At 41.7% G+C, this 16,165-nt stretch overlaps 1 protein-coding gene across 4 annotated transcripts in view; it reads left to right on the plus strand.

Moving 5' to 3' along the window:
• Window positions 1–16,165, plus strand: part of ARL15 (ADP ribosylation factor like GTPase 15) — a 263,307-nt gene that overhangs the window by 134,607 nt on the left and 112,535 nt on the right. For all 4 annotated transcript variants that reach the window (XM_056541755.1, XM_056541763.1, XM_056541778.1 and 1 more), the window contains one exon: window positions 126–334. In XM_056541755.1, the coding sequence (XP_056397730.1) occupies window positions 126–334 (209 nt within the window). The remainder of the gene's footprint in view (window positions 1–125; window positions 335–16,165) is intronic.

Here is a 16,165-nt window from a genome sequence, read left to right on the forward strand (position 1 = left end):
GAACATTTCCCTGGCTACAAGTGGTGCAAAATGTCCAGGAACTCCTGGCATGGAAATAGTTAATTGCAATAGCCTTTTATATTTCTTTATACTTTTCTAAGATATGCTCTGTGTTTTTTTTTCAGGAGCAGCCAATATCCGAAAATACTGGAGTCGTTATTATCAGGGATCTCAAGGAGTCGTATTTGTCCTTGATAGTGCCTCATCTGAAGAAGACTTAGAAACTGCCAGGAATGAGCTCCATTCCGCCCTGCAACATCCACAGCTATGCACTTTACCTTTTTTAATACTGGCCAACCACCAAGACAAGCCAGCAGCACGTTCAATACAGGAGGTAGGTCGTGTCATCTACACGCTATTTTGTTAAAGGTATAGAACATTTAGAAGGGATTCTAAGGTACATGTCCTAAGAACTTTGTAAAGGGGAGTCAGATCCCTACATCTCAGCCAACAGTTTTGAGTTGGTGTTTTTTGATGGTTCTGTTCACAGGACATTCAGTTTATTGCCCATTGGAGAGAGTACTTCTGAAACACAAGAACCATTTGGAGCCACAGTATGTTGGCAATTTTGTCCTTCTATGTTTTATTTGTGTTTAATAGCGTGAACAGTGATACAAAATTTAAAGGGGTACTCCGCTCCTAGACATCTTATCCCCTATCCAAAGGATCTCTGCTTCGGCACCCCAGGCATCCGATGCACGGAGCGAACTTCGCTCAGTGCCGGATGACTTGTGATGTGGGGCAGAGTCTCGTGAAGTCACTGTCAAGCCCCGCTCGTGACGTCACGGCCATGCCCCCTCAATGCAAGTCTATGGGAGGGGGCGCCCCCTCCCATAGACTTACAATGAGGGGGCGTGGCCGTGATGTCACGAGCCTCCGGTGCTGCACCCGAAGCTCTAAACAAATGCCGGGTGCAGCAGGGATAGGGGATAAGATGTCTAGGCCTGGAGTACTCCTTTTAAAGGGGTACTCCACTGGCGAGCCTTCTTGCTGCGTTCAGAACTAATGTTCTGAACACTGTGCGCGCGCTGCGGGGGTCGGCCACGCCACCTCATGATGTCAGGCCAATGCAAGTCTATGTAAGGGGGTGTGGCGGCCGTTACGCCCCCTCCCATAGACTTGTATTTGGGGGGTGGCCTGATCACATGAAGGGGCATGGCTGACCCTCGCAGCACCCACACAGCATTCAGAACTAATTGTTCTGAACTCAGCCAGAAGGCTGGCCAGTGGAGTATCCCTTTAATCTGTGGACAGGTGTGGTAGTGTTTATAGAAGAAAGCAATCTTTTTTTCTGATCTTAGTTTACCTCTTTAAATTAGGCCTCAAAAATAAGTAAAGCCAATACACAGGTGCACTTATCTGCACAAGTTAGAGGAGGGAGAGGACTTTGGAAGGATGATGACGTGACAGTCTTCTCCAATGCATGTCACTAACTTACCAGAGATCAGTCCTTGGAGATCCTGCTTTGTAACCCTGACGTTCAATAGGGATTTTTTACATTTCTTTACAGACAGAACCATTTTGTCTTAAAGTTAAACGGGTCATGTGGTTATATTCAGCTAATAGCACACATCAGTTTACAGACAGAGAAATCTAGTTTTCCCTTGCAACCCTGTCACCCAATAAATCCTTGCTATAAATCAGAAGACTCTTTCAAGCATTGTAAACTACGTTTTGGCAGCAGCATTGGCTCTTATAATTGTATCATGTTGTATATAGGGTAGCATACATTCCTATTGTATGAATAGTGGGACAACTCCCTTTTGTGTGTTAAGTTGCATCAAGTGAAATCGTATTGCATCCTCCTTGATGATTGAAATTTCCTTTCCTTTCAGTTACCAATTGCAGTTATTTTTATGTATTGTAATGTAATATGTTATAAACCAGGAATCCGAGTGATCAAATTTCTTCCTAAAATATAAATCCTAACGTTGTAAACTTGTGTGAAGTCATTTAGTGTTATACTTTTGCCTTTTCTGAATTATTTTTTACCTAACAGGTGCAGTACTAGTAATGGCCGCCCTATTACTTCTGAAAGGTTGTTACTCAGTTCTCCACAGAATTACCTATCTACCTTCTTTATTGCATACTAGCTGAGTACCCGGTGCAGCAGTAGTGTCTGGTTTGGCTCATAGCCCAAGTTTTTTTTCAGTTTGGCATGAAAGTTAATCCAGCTGTATGTTAGGTGAATTTTGTCTCTGGCAGCAGAAACAATTAAACTGGGGCCAGGGTATAGATAGTGCAGGCTTTCTGCTCTGTGTAACACTTTGTACATGCAAGCTGAGCCTGTCTGCAACCTCCAGTGGGTCTACATAGTGCCTTAATGGTAAAACAAGGCTTGTCTCTTCTGACGACCCATAAAGTTCTGAGCAGCCTCAAGTAAATACTTGTGCTCTTACTGTGTACACAGTGCTCCTTCCTGACAGTAATCCCTACAGAAAACTCCTTTGCATCCTTAGTGCTCTTCTCCTGTTTTAAATTCATACTTTTTAAAAAGCCCTGTAGAATTTCAGTCCCCCCACTATTGGTCTTGAAATGTTTTGCTTTGTAGAGCAGTGTAAATGTCAAGTGTACAAGCAAGTCGCAGTGAAGGTAATATTGAGGGCAGACTTTGCCTATTATATCTTCCTAAAATGAGATTGTGTGGCCCTCTAGGAAATAAATAGGATGTCATTCTACATAATGATGGGTGTATCAGAGCAGCCCTACTCCCTAAACTATGGCCTGACTTAAAGGGGTACTCCGGTGGAAAACAATTTTTTTTAAATCAACCGTGGCCAGATAGTTACACAGATTTGTAAATTACTTCTATTAAAAAATCTTAATCCTTCCAGTACTTTTCAGCTGCTGTATGCTCCACAGGAAGTTGTATAGTTATTTTCAGTCTGACCACAGCGCTCTCTGCTGCCACCTCTGTCTATGTCAGGAACTATCTGGAGCTGGAGAGGTTTGATATGGGGATCTGCTCCTACTCTGGATAGTTCCTGACATTAACAGAGGTGTCAGCAGAGAGCACTGTGATCAGACTGAAAAGGACTACACAACTTCCTCTGTATTATACAGCAGCTGATAAGTACTGGAAGGTTTATGATTTTTAAATAGAAGTAATTTACAAATCTGCTTTACTTTCTGGAAACAGTATTTGAAAAGAAAAATTTTCCACTGGGGTACCCCTTTAATGGCCACATATTCTATCTACATTTACCTCCACTTATGCCTTTGCATCTAGTCACATCTGGACATGTAACTGTTGACATACTGAGTGGTCTTACATTTTCTGCTATGTTTTCATTTCCACATGGGTGTATCATCTTGCAAGAGTTTCTTTGCAGTTGTGGCAACAACTGGATGTTTACATGACATGCCCACTTTGTTAGCAATAAGTGTAATGGTTGTATTAGACCTGCTGATCAATGCTTGTTTGAGCCTTTACGCTGCTCAATATGCATTGCTGGATTGTTCATTCAGCACTTTACTTCCATCACTCGTTGGAGCTATTACACGGGGAAGTGTGCGGCCAAGGAACATTATCCTTTTCTTCTGTATGCTGTTTTGGTCAGGCATGGGGATACTTCGGTCCGCAATGGATCATGTCTAGTGCGTTTCATGTTAATTACAACCTGCCGGTGTTCGTACAGTAAATGGTGTGAAACCAGCTTAAAGTACTGGCTACAAAGTAAACCTGGATGGAACAAAATGGTCCGTCGTACCACATTGTCTGAATTGTTATAGCTGGTGAATTGAATGTTCACCCAACAAATGCCCACTTTGTGGCATACAACACTGATCCCGTAAAGGACTCTTGGGTTTTAGATGTGATGACCTTATGAAATTGTCATTTATTGCCTATAATTTTCTTCTGTTCTTGGTTTGTTTTTGTTTTGTTTTAGTTTTTTTGATCGTTGATCTTAAGTGACCATACTCTTCCAACTTTTTTTTTCTCCTCTTAATTCATTTCTCATGTCCTGTGTTTTGAAGTATATTCTTTCTTTAGGATCCACTGGGTGCTCCGCTTGAGTGACCTGCCATCTAATGAGCGCTGAGACAGTGTTTTAGTGACCATTTTGTTGGCATTGAAAGAGGCTAGCTAGACTGGGTACGAAAGAGCCTATGTCACTGAAGAATACAAATGTAGAGTAAAAGACTTGTTAACTTGCTTTATTTTGGCTGATTTACTTCACCTCAGGTCACTATTCGTCAGAAATGTGGGTCCCAATGAACTGCAAAATCTTGAAATCCTGGTGTTGCATGCATTTAGATTGCTGAACATTGTAAATTAAATTGTTGGTAGAGTTGGATCAGTATTACTTTGTTATTGAAGTTATTACAAGATGTTGCCAGGAGCATTAAAAACAAACTTTGGGATTGTCTGGGTAAGGTTTAGAGTGAGAGAGATGCTTATTCTTTTTAATTGTTACCATCTTCCTCTATTTACTTATGTTGCCCTTGTTACAGCCAATCCGTGATGAGCTCCTGGGGGCTTTTGTGCTCCGGTGCAGTTTAGAGTAATAACATTTTCTTGTTTATGCAAAACATTCAGAACAATATTTATAGGATTAGTACAAGTGATCGTAGGTGTTGAAATATCCATGCACGCTAAACCCTAACCCGTGACAGTTTATAGAGCCCTGATTCAGTGTGGCCTCTTATGTTCCATTAACATCATTATGTGTAAATAGATAGTTATTTTTTTTATTTTTTTATTGAAAATTATAAGCTTGAAAAGTGTACACTAGACTTAAAAAAAATTTTTTCTCCAAAATCCAAGCTAAAAACTGGTATCCCTTAAATACCTGCATTGTTATAATACCCAAGTATTGATTAAACCCACAAATATATGGATGTAAAATAAATACGGTAATAAATATTTTCCTCTCTCTTTCTCCCACGACCCCTTCTTAAAGGGGTACTCCGGTGAATTATTATTTTATTTTTTATTTTTAATCAACTGGTGCCAGAAAGTTAAACAGATTTGTAAATTACTTCTATTAAAAAAAATCTTAATCCTTCCTGTACTTATTAGCTGTTGAATACTACAGCATAAACTCTTTTCCGATTGAAACACAGAGCTGTCTGCGGACATAATGAGCACAGTGCTCTCTGCTGACGTCTCTGTCCATTTTAGGAACTGTCCAGAGTAAAAGGAAATCCCCATAGCAAACATATGCTGCTCTGGACAGTTCATAAAAATGACAGAGATGTCAGCAGAGAGCACTGTGCTCATGATGTCAGCAGACAGCTCTGTGTTTCAAAAAGAAAAGAATTTCCGCTGTAGTATTCAGCAGCTAATAAGTACAGGAAGGATTAAGATTTTTTTAATAGAAGTAATTTACAAATCTGTTTAACTTTCTGGCACCAGTTGATTTAAAAAAAAAAGTTTTTCACTGGAGTACCCCTTTAACTAGATCGCTGCCCACTACACCCACAAGAGCATTTCCCATTGTAGGTGGGAGGTAGAGTTGGATAAATTCCAGGCTAGAGTTTACAGCAGGAACAAGAAGTCTGTTACAGAATGTACACCAGAGAGAAAGTGGGGCAAGAGCAGACAGTTTTCACATCAGAAACAAAAGACCTCAGCAAGGTAGTAAAATGAAAGCACCAATATTTGTCCAATTTTTGAACAATCTAAAAACCATGGCCTGCTATGCTTTTGTAATGCAAAAACTGTATACAGTAGAAAAAGTAGCCTACTGAAGTCACTAGCTGATCACTAGGTGATAATATACAGGCCCTTCAAATCCGCTTCCGGACTGCAATGGTCCTTATAAAATAATTTTCTAACATTTTCTGATCATTTTTTAAGCTCTCTAAAAATGTAAAAGGACATTTAAATAGGCACTGCCATTTCAACACACTTGCATTGGTCATTAGTACAAGTGAATATAAGGAACTTTGTAATATATTTTATAAGACAAAAATGCTTCTTTCTCCTGTTATCAGGCTTCTTCCCTCTCTTATTAAAATTTTACATTTAAATCCCAATGTTCAGATTTGTTTTCCATCACCAGCCTGGCATTGCAATATCTAATGCCCCTTGTCTCAAGAGAATCTTCAGCCAAAATCGTGTGGTTCTCAACTGTTAAGATGTTATCATTAATTTGGCAGTCTGATTAGGTGTAGGAGAAGTTCTCTACTTATGACCCACCTCTATAACCTGGAACAGAGAACAGTCTTGGCAGGCCCTGCCCATCCATGAATTACAGGAATTCCTATTAATAATAATGGCTGCATGTAATTCTACATGTTCAATGCCACAGATATCATAACTGAATATCAGGAGATAACAAATTATCACTAGGTCATAGGATATGCCAATGTGTATAAAGCCCTAAAGAATATCCCATAGCATAGTCCTTTCCCCACTCATACTTCACTATGTACAGCAGCATTATTAAATAACACAAGTCAAAAAGGTACAATAGGGATTTGTGGACATCTAGGGGTTGACCATTGAATACCCTTTGCATTAATAATGAAATAATTCTCTGAGCTGTGCGGACTGCATATGTTTATTCCTGTTATTAGTGTTGTTAATGTACCATCAAATCTGTTCTCAGAAAGATTTTTTATTTTTTTTTATATTTTTTTTGAATAAAGACTTATGCCAAAAGTTGCATTGAATTATCCATAAAGTTTAGGTGCATATGACCCTTATCTTAAGGGTCATACTTGATAGGACTAGAAACAAAACAGACAATAAAACAGTACCCACAAGTGTTCGCCACACTTTCTGAAATACATTTTAATAGCTTGAGCTGCTCAGCAGTGTAAAAACCGTAGGGGCACCTCCTGCAACATTCACCTCTGCTGAATATACAAGTATTTCAGAAGGGAAGCAAATTTTTAAGAACTATAACCAGTTAGGCTAGGTTCACATTGCCGTTGAGCTCCGTTCTGTTCTGGTTCCATTTGGCTTTTAATTTTTTTGCGCCAAATGGCCACAAAACAGGTCGGAAGACAACTGACTCCACTTTGTCCCAACGGATCTCTTTCACTTGAATAACATACACACACACACACACACACACACTAAACTCTTTAGTTTTGACAGAATTGAAAAAAGGAGCTCCCTTTAGTGGATACCAACAATGATGTGAACCTAGCCTTACCTGTAAATATAGGTCTGTTTTGTTGAAAAGGTGGTAATGTATACCCACCGTAAGTACAGAGAAGTTTATTTTTAACTAGGATACGGTTTTATTTGAAAAAAAAAAGTTTTTGATGAAGTTTCAAGTAAGCCTTAGGGTGCATTCACATCACGATTGCAGCCTACGGCTGCCGGAACCAGCTGGGGGAGGGGAAAACCGGGTGCTCCCATACCCCAGCCAGAGCAGAGCTGAAATCCATTCTCTTTAATGAGGTGACTGGAGTCAAACAGTGACTCCGGTCGGCTCATTACTGCCCTGTATCCGGTTTTGTGACCGGACCTAAAACCATAGTATACGGTTTGACTCCGATCGGCTCATTAAAGTGGATGGATTTCTGCGCCGGTCTGGCTGGGGTATGGGAGCACCCGGTTTTCCCCTCCCCCGGCCGGATCCTGCAGCCATAGGCTGCAATCGTGATGTGAATGCAGCCTTAGACCAAATTTTGAGATGTATGGTTTCCTTAATAAGCCTCATATACATTTATGTGTACAGTTTCCAGTTCCCTGGAGGAATACACTTGATGAGTGAAGAGAATTTGACACTTATAAACAACCATTGCTAATTTGAAAGATCTCTTAAAATTAGCTGTTTGTTGTTTAGCCAAGTTTTCCAAAATAAAATGTTTTAGGAGATATTTGGCACCTATACAATGATTTATCTGCAAGCTTAAACAAAATCTACATTGTGAATACATTTTCTTTTAACTCTTTCATGTTGCCAAAGTTGGAAAAACCAAGCAGAATATTTTCAACGAAGCATTGCACTTTGTCCATTAATATCAATAGGTTGCTAGCATAATGTGTGGATGTGCTAAGTCCTCTGAAGAAGAATTGCTTTTTTTTGATCGTCCCTTACCTAATTGGTGAAGGTTATCATTGATATTTCTAATATCCGCCTGTGTCATATGGGGCAATGGAACCTTTTGAGCTCTCCCCATGCTCCTTGGCCATTGATGCGACTGTAAGATGTGCACCCCCTATAGTTATAGCTTGGATTATGATGTGTACTAAAAATAGATTATTCAGCAGCATTGAATTAGTTTATAACCTAGAATGGTATAAATGTGATGGGTTAAAGGAGTAGTCCAGTACAAAATAAACTTATCCACATGATAAGGCAGAAGTGTCAGATCGCAGGGGTTCTGCCCACTGGGACACCCCCCCCCCCCCCCCATGATCTCCCACCCAGCGCCTCGACCACGGTACGAAGATGTGGCCAACACGCCTCTTCCATGCATCTCTATGCCATACCCGAATGCTATATCTCCGGCTTTCCCATAGAGATGCATAGGGGGTCATGCTGGCCATAACTTCATGCTGTGGTCGACACACTTCATTCATGCAGAGCGCCGGTTGGGAGAACGCTGGGGAGTCCCAGCTGTTGGACCCACCACAATCTGAACCCTTATTCTCCATCTTGCTGTTAGGGGATTATTTTTTATTTGTGTGTTTTTATATAGTATACTGGCCAACTACCTTTTTAATTTACATTTTTTTTATTCAGTTTGGAAGAATGAACATGGTGGTAGAAGTTTTGGTTGACCAACTTGTGCTGTGAGATTTTGAAATCTTTGCCTTGTCTATTCTTGTTTTTAATGGATTGAAGTCTAAACCATGCTTTAAAAGCTCTAGACCTCCTAAGCGCTTAAAGGAGATATGCAGCGAAAATGTTTTAACACATCCTGTGCCCGGGCTGCAAAAAAAAACAATAAAAAAAAACCAAACACTTTAACTCACCTTCCTACATTCCCCCATTGTGGAGATATCGACATCCTGTTCCTCTGGTGCTGCTGGCTTCAGGGTTCTTAGGCTCGAAACTTTACAGCGCTGTAAGCATATCGCCGGCCACAGCAATGTCCCGCCTCAGCCAGTGATAGGCTGATCGCACTTTCATGTAAGAAGCCTGTGTAATGCTTAATTTCAGCTGTGGGGGTGCTACAGCAAAACTGAATGCTTTTTGCTTGGTTTCTCCACCGATTTAGCTGGACGCTATGATGTCACAGGAACACTCTAACAAGAAGTGAATATATAAATATATCTGTTACATCCTTTATCAAAAGCCTTGAGCGATCTTCTGAATATCCTATTTGAACACCAAATTTTTTTTAAATACTCTATTTCTCTTGTATTTTGATGTGTTTTAGAGCCTTGTCACTGCAGAAATGGATCCCCGATCTAACGTGTGATTTAGAAATGGCATAAGAAGGAAATATCCCAGACAAGCAGTACACGTGCATGGCACACTAGGTTTTCCGTAGCTGGTTTTAAAGGGAGGTTTTTCTGTTTCTTTTTATTTTATAATTATGAAGGAAATTCTATATGAATTAGTCATTTATCATTTGTTTATACAGGGTAAAAATTATATTTAAAACAATAATGGGAATTCTGCATGCGATCTTCTTTGTACTCACAGATCATAGAGTCCAGACTGTTTGGATTGGATAACAATAAAAGATTTCTTTTTTTCCCTTGATTTCACTGTTGTAAGATTTAGCTGGTTGTTTAAACTTGTCTTCAAGATGACTGATAGAACCCGACCTGTTCCCTAATCTGTCTGATTCCATCTGAAAAAGTGTTGACTTGTGAGTGAAAGGGGGAAACAATCGCACAATAGGATAGACAGGTCTTGATTGTTAGAAGTAGGCTGTCGTTGTTGATTTTACATTTCTTGTGCCGATAACCGCAGTTATGTAATAATAAAGGGAGAATAAACCCAATGCTCTGGCTTTATTTCATACATACTGTACCAAATGCTAAAATAACACTGACTGTTTAGAGAAAGACACACTGCAGCCTACGCATCTCCTTTGACGTATAATTGAGGTATGTGAATGTGGCCACCAAAACAAATTCACATTTATTTCGTTCTTTACATTCATATGGCTTTCGAAATACATTGTGTGATCTTAAAAGGAATGTAACACACCTTGGTTACGACCACAAGCAACTCACTTTGATGGTGACAGATGACATAAAGGGGAAATAAGCAACATGCAGTGATTAAATTAATGAAATGTTTTATTTTAACTTAAAGAACTAAAGGAGAGATGAAAGTAGATAAACTTGGGGTTTTTCACATGATAGATACGAACTAGCTGATCATTGGGAGTTTGGAGGTCTCCCCCACCATTCCTTACACTTTCTTTGGGACTTCCAAAACATAGCTGAAAGCTGTACTCAACTTTTATTTGGATGCCCCATAGAAAGTCAATAGAGTTGTGTCCGAGCTTGCTTGCTGCACACCATTTGGGAAACTAAGGACCTCCATTATCGTAATCTTTTGAGATCCTGTTGATCGGAATCCCACCAGTCACCTAATTATTACCTAGTGGATAGGTGATCACTTTTTAATTTTGGGGTAAACCCCTTTATCAGGGTGGTTTACTTAAAGCCGGCCTGTCAACAGGAAAAGGGGTGTAAATAAGCCCATGTCTACATAAGTCATTATGATTTCGGCAGTACTTCTAGCAGCCATGAGAAAAGTCCTTCCTAGCAAAAGGAAAGCCAGTGCTCCGATCCAACTCTCTGGGAGATGTAAAACGTGAATGCTTTATTGATTCATAGAAAAACATATTCAAAAAATGGGGGGGGGTAGTTAAAATGGTGAAACAACTGACGCGTTTTGGGAAAAAAGACCCCTTTGTCAAGCAGCCATAACTGCTCAAATAATTTCTGCCATTTGCTAATAGGAGTGCTGATAGAATACAATGGACTGATAGTTAATGTGTTTGCTATATTTTTGAGTGGAGTACCCCCTTAATCTCTTCCTGCCTCCCACCATCCTTAAGGACAGAGATTGACAGGCCACTTTGTGTGCATGCATAGGAACCACCAATTACTTTAAAGAGGTTTGTGGGGGGATACAGAGGATTGTATACCTGTCATTTAAGGTAAAATTTCAGGATAAGTTGGTCACATGAGGAACAGAATAGTTTCTGTCCACTATATAATTTGTACATGCCATTTTTCATTAGATTTCTATTCTGCATGCTGCTTAACAAAATTTTAGGTTACCCTACGTTAGTAAGTTAAAGGGGTTCTCCGGTGCTTACACATCTTATCCCCTATCCAAAGGATAGGGGATAAGATGCCTGATCGCGGGAGTCCCGCAGCTGGGGACGCCCGTGATCATGCACGCGGCACCCCGTTTGTAATCCGTCCCAGGAGCGTGTTCGCTCCGGGTCTGATTACGGGCGACTACAGGGCCGGTGGCGTGTGACGTCACGCCTCCGCCCCTGTGTGACGTTACGCTCCGCCCCTCAATGCAAGCCTACGGGAGGGGATGTGATAACTGTCACGCCCCCTCCGATAGGCTTGCATTGAGGGGTGGAGCGTGACGTCACACGGGGGCAGAGGCACGATGTCACACGCCGCCGGCCCTGTAGTCGCCCGTAATCAGACCCAGAGCGAACACGCTCCGGGGACTGATTACAAACGGGGTGCCGCGTGCATGATCACGGGCTTCCCCAGCTGCGGGACTCCCGCGCTCAGGCATCTTATCCCCTATCTTGTGGATAGGGGATAAGATGTGTAAGCATCGGAGAACCCCTTTAAGCCTAACCTCTATGCTGTCTCCATATGCTGCTCACACAGAAGAGTGAACCTGCTCATGTCTTTATAGCACAACATCAGCAGAAGCATGGAGGACATAATAGAGCAGTACTAAGCAAGCTAAGCTGTGATAAAGCACTGGGGTGAGATCTAATAAAAAATCAATAAAGACTCCTGCAGCCTCTCAGTCGGCTGCTGGCTTTCTCCAGCGTCTTTTTCCTTTTGCCTTTTTCTCAGTTCATAGACTTCTTGGAGGCAGCATATAGTCTGATCTCTCAGTAAACTGAGACACAGGCTGTTTTAGAGTAAATGACAAAGTTGCGTGTGGAGGAGGGAGCAGGAAAATAAAGATCTTTTTTTCAAATAAGATACATTATAAAGTTTTTTTTTTTTTTATATATTCACTTGTATTGTTGATTTATGCGGTTTCTTGTAATGACAGTGACCATTTAAAGACTGTCCTTAATCTCTATATGAAGAAGCTTTACATTTTTTGTTTTGTGAATAATTGAAGATATATGTTTTGCACAAGATGGAATCTTTGCTTTTCCTGCCTTTTTCTAAGTCTGGTTCCATCAGGTTAACCAGTTTTTGCTCTTGACTGACATGAATAGAGTAGGGATCTGAATGGTTAAATGACTTAAGAAGTGCCTGAACATGACTTATAATATTGTCTTAAATGGTTGGGAGTTATTTAAGTGTCTGTCAAGGGAAACTTTCTTACGTCATATTTAGAGATGAGCGAATCGAATCTGACAAATCAGAATTCATTACGATATTTCAGGAAAAATTTGATTAGTAACGAATGTGAATATCGCCACGATTCGATCATGCGAATTGCTTCATTAAACTCCATTTAGTGCGGTCCAGGGACCAGGGACCGGGCATCTAAAATGGTGGATCCACATGTGAGGACATGGGGCAAGGAATCCTGGGAAGGTGGGAACAAGGGTAGGTGGGATGACCCTGAATCACATGCAGCATGCAACCTATCAGCAGCCAGTCACCCCTGTGATGTCACACCCCTATATAATCGGCAGCAATCTTGCGGCCAGTCATATCCGCATTCTATTACAGAGAGAGAAGAACAGACAGCAGTGTGTGTTGCTCAGAAAATCATTTTTACAGCAGCGATTCAGTTAAAGCCCAAATCCAGCCTAGAAGCACTGATAAGGAAGGGAGTGAGATTGCGGGAGAGTGCAATTTCGGGTGTAGTACACAGCGACTGTGTGCTGCAGCTCTGGTGTGTAAAACAACTGAAAAGATGATAGTAGCCAGCCAGTTAGGGTGAGCAGAGCGCAAAAAGCGTATTGACCTCAATTAACCTGTTGGGGACAGAGGGCGTACCTGTACGCACTTCGCCCACTCCCTTTGTATAAGACGGGGCCATGCCATGGCCCCGCGTCATAGCGGGTCGTCCCCCGCCTCTAACAACGGCCTGGACCTGTGGCTAATAGGGTGCGGCAGTGATCGCGGTGCCACACGCTATTTACCCTTTAGACGCGGCCTTCAAAGTTGAACGCCGTGTCTAAAGTGAAAGTAAATGAATGCCGGTTAGCTCAGGGAGCTGTTCGGCATCCCGAACAGCTGTGGGACAGCAGGAGGGTCCCCTACCTTCCTCCTCTCTGTCCGATCGCCGAATGACTGCTCAGTGCCTGAGATCCAGTGGCAGAATTATTGATCAATGGTTTCCTATGAGAAACCATTGATCAATGTAAAAAAAAATCAGTGTGTGCAGTGTTATAGCCTCCTATGGGAGTTATAGGACTCCAAAAAAAAAAGTGAAAAAATAAAAGTTAATAAAGATCATTTAACCCTTTCCCTAATAAATGTTTGAATCACCCCCCTTTTCCCATTTAAAAAAAAAAAAAAAAACCTGTGTAAATAAAAATAAACATGTGATATTGCCGCATGCGGAAATGTCTGAATTATAAAAATATATTGTTAATTAAACCGCATGGTCAATGGCATATGCGCCAAAGATTTTTTTTACCGAAAAATGGACTGCGTAGAAACGTAAGCCCCCAAAAGTTACAAAATGGTGTTTTTTTCTTAAATTTTGTCACACAATGATTTTTGTTTTCATTTTGCCGTAGATTTTTGAGTAAAATGACTGATGTCATTACAAAGTAGAATTGGTGGAGCAAAAAAAAATAAGCCATCATATGGATTTTTAGGTGCAAATTTGAAAGGGTTATGGTTTTTAAAAGGTAGGAGAAAAAACAAAAGTGCAAAAAAACGGAAAAACCCTCTGTCCCTAAGGGGTTAAAAGTGTACTCCGGTGGAAATAATTTTTTTTTTTCATCTGGTGCCAGAAAGTTTAAACAGATTTTTAAATTACTTCTATTAAAAAATCTTTACCCTTCAAGTACTTATTAGCAGCTGTATGCTACTGAGGAAATCCTTTTCTTTTTTATTTTCTTTTTTTTGTCTTGTCCACAGTGCTCTCTGCTGACACCTGATGCCCATATCAAGAACTGTCCAGAGCAGGAGAAAATCCCCATAGCAAACATATGCTGCTCTGGACAGTTCCTGACATGGACAGAGGTGTCAGAAGAGAGCACTGTGGACAAGACAAAAATGAAATAAAAAAATTATTGAATTTCCTCTGTAGCATACAGCTAATAGATAGATACTGAAAGGATTAAGATTTTTAAATAGAAGTAATTTACAAATCTGTTTAACTTTCTGGCACCAGTTCATTTAAAAAAAAAAAAAAAGTTTTTCACAGGAGTACCCCTTTAAGTGTAACCTGTGCGCACATCTAATGGTGTAGCATTTTGTTCCTGTTAAAGTCTTAAGAGCCTAGATACTGTGAAAGGCCAGCCGAAAGCACACACCTGCTGGTGTTGTAGACAAATACTGTTTTAAATGTAGTGGAGCTTATTGTACTCCCCTCATATACGCACTAAGTATGTCAGGCAGAGAAGTGCCAGGATGTGCACAGAGGAGTGGCAGAGGCCTAAATTCATCAGGCAGAGGTCGCAGCAGACTAGGGGCGAGTGGCAGCAGGAGTCGCAGCGGGAGCCCTGAGCTCCCGGTATCAGCTAGCGGTTGTGTCTCGACCAGCAACCCATCTGACATCATCGATTGGTTAACACGGTCATCCACTTCATCACAGGTGACATCTGATACCCCCAGTCAACAGTCGGTGGGTTCCTCAGACACAACCCTCAGTTGGCATGGCCCGGGAGCAGTCTCTGCCCTCCCATTGCCTCTGTTCTATGCTGTTCCCTCTCCTAAAGAAGTATCTTATGCTGTGGGTTCAGCTCCACTATTTAGTGAGGACTATATACCAGAGGACAGTCAGCAGCTACTGCCCAGCCAAGAAATGGAGTAGACCTCTGCCGCTTCCTCAACTAGGCGGGCAAGTAATGATGAGGAGAGTGGCGTGAGAGGTGGTCTTGCGAGCGTTCAGGCTCCTGGAGCAGACACTGTTGAGGAACCTGAGAAGGACATCAGTGACGTGCAGACACAATGATGATGAAGCCGATCGCACTTGGGAGCTGGGTGCAGAAGGGGCTTCATCATCATCAGGAGAAGAGGGTTGCAGGTTGTCCGTGAGGCAGCAGCTGAGCCAGCAAGGTAGTTGCATGGTTGGCAGTCAGCATGGTGGCAGAAGTTAAAAGTTTGGAGCCAAACGTGTCTGGGGTAGACCACCTGCTTCACGGCTGCCTACCTTCCTGGGAGGTAGTGGAACAGGGGTCCCTGGTGTCTGCGGCTGTAGCAGTCAATCAGTGTGGACTGTCGGGGGGGGGGGGAAATCAGCTACTCGGCGGTGTGGCAGTTTTTCATAAAGTATCTAGAGGATGTTAAGCTGGCCACATGCAAGATGTGTTGACAGAAGGTGAAGCGTGGCCAGCGTCCCAATGTTGGCACCACGGCCCTGCGTCAACATATGCAGCATCACCATGAAGCGTCCTGGGAGAACCGTGGCTCTGATGAGGTGGTCCAGCCTGCTGCATCACTCAGCTGTGTGTCATACCTATTTTCTGTCGCTCCAGATGCTCCTGCTCCTCCTACTTCGAGTCAGTCATTCCGCCAGCAATCCATCGGCGAAGCCATGTCCAAGAGACAACAGTATGCGCCCACTCATCCAATGGCACAGAAGCTGAATGTGCTCCTGTCCAAGTTGCTGGTGCTGCAGTCCCTCCCTTTTTAAGTGGTGACCTCTGCACCTTTCAGAGAACTCCGTTACAATGGACAATATGTTGTTCCCTTCCACCTTTTAGAGGTCTTTGCATCACATCAATACTTGGTGGTATAGTCGGCACATGGTGTTTTTTGCACACTTTTTTCTTTTTGTTTGATTTCAAAAAATTTTGGGGTACATATATTTTATCCTAAGAATATTATTAAAAGTTAAGTTTTACATAATACATATCCTCAATACTTACTTGTGCACACTAACCCTTAAAAGAGACAGTTTTCCTCTGCCTACCTGCCTCAGCTACTATTCTGATCCTG

Source organism: Hyla sarda, chromosome 1 (genome assembly GCF_029499605.1).
Source record: "Hyla sarda isolate aHylSar1 chromosome 1, aHylSar1.hap1, whole genome shotgun sequence".
Classification (NCBI taxonomy): domain Eukaryota; kingdom Metazoa; phylum Chordata; class Amphibia; order Anura; family Hylidae; genus Hyla; species Hyla sarda.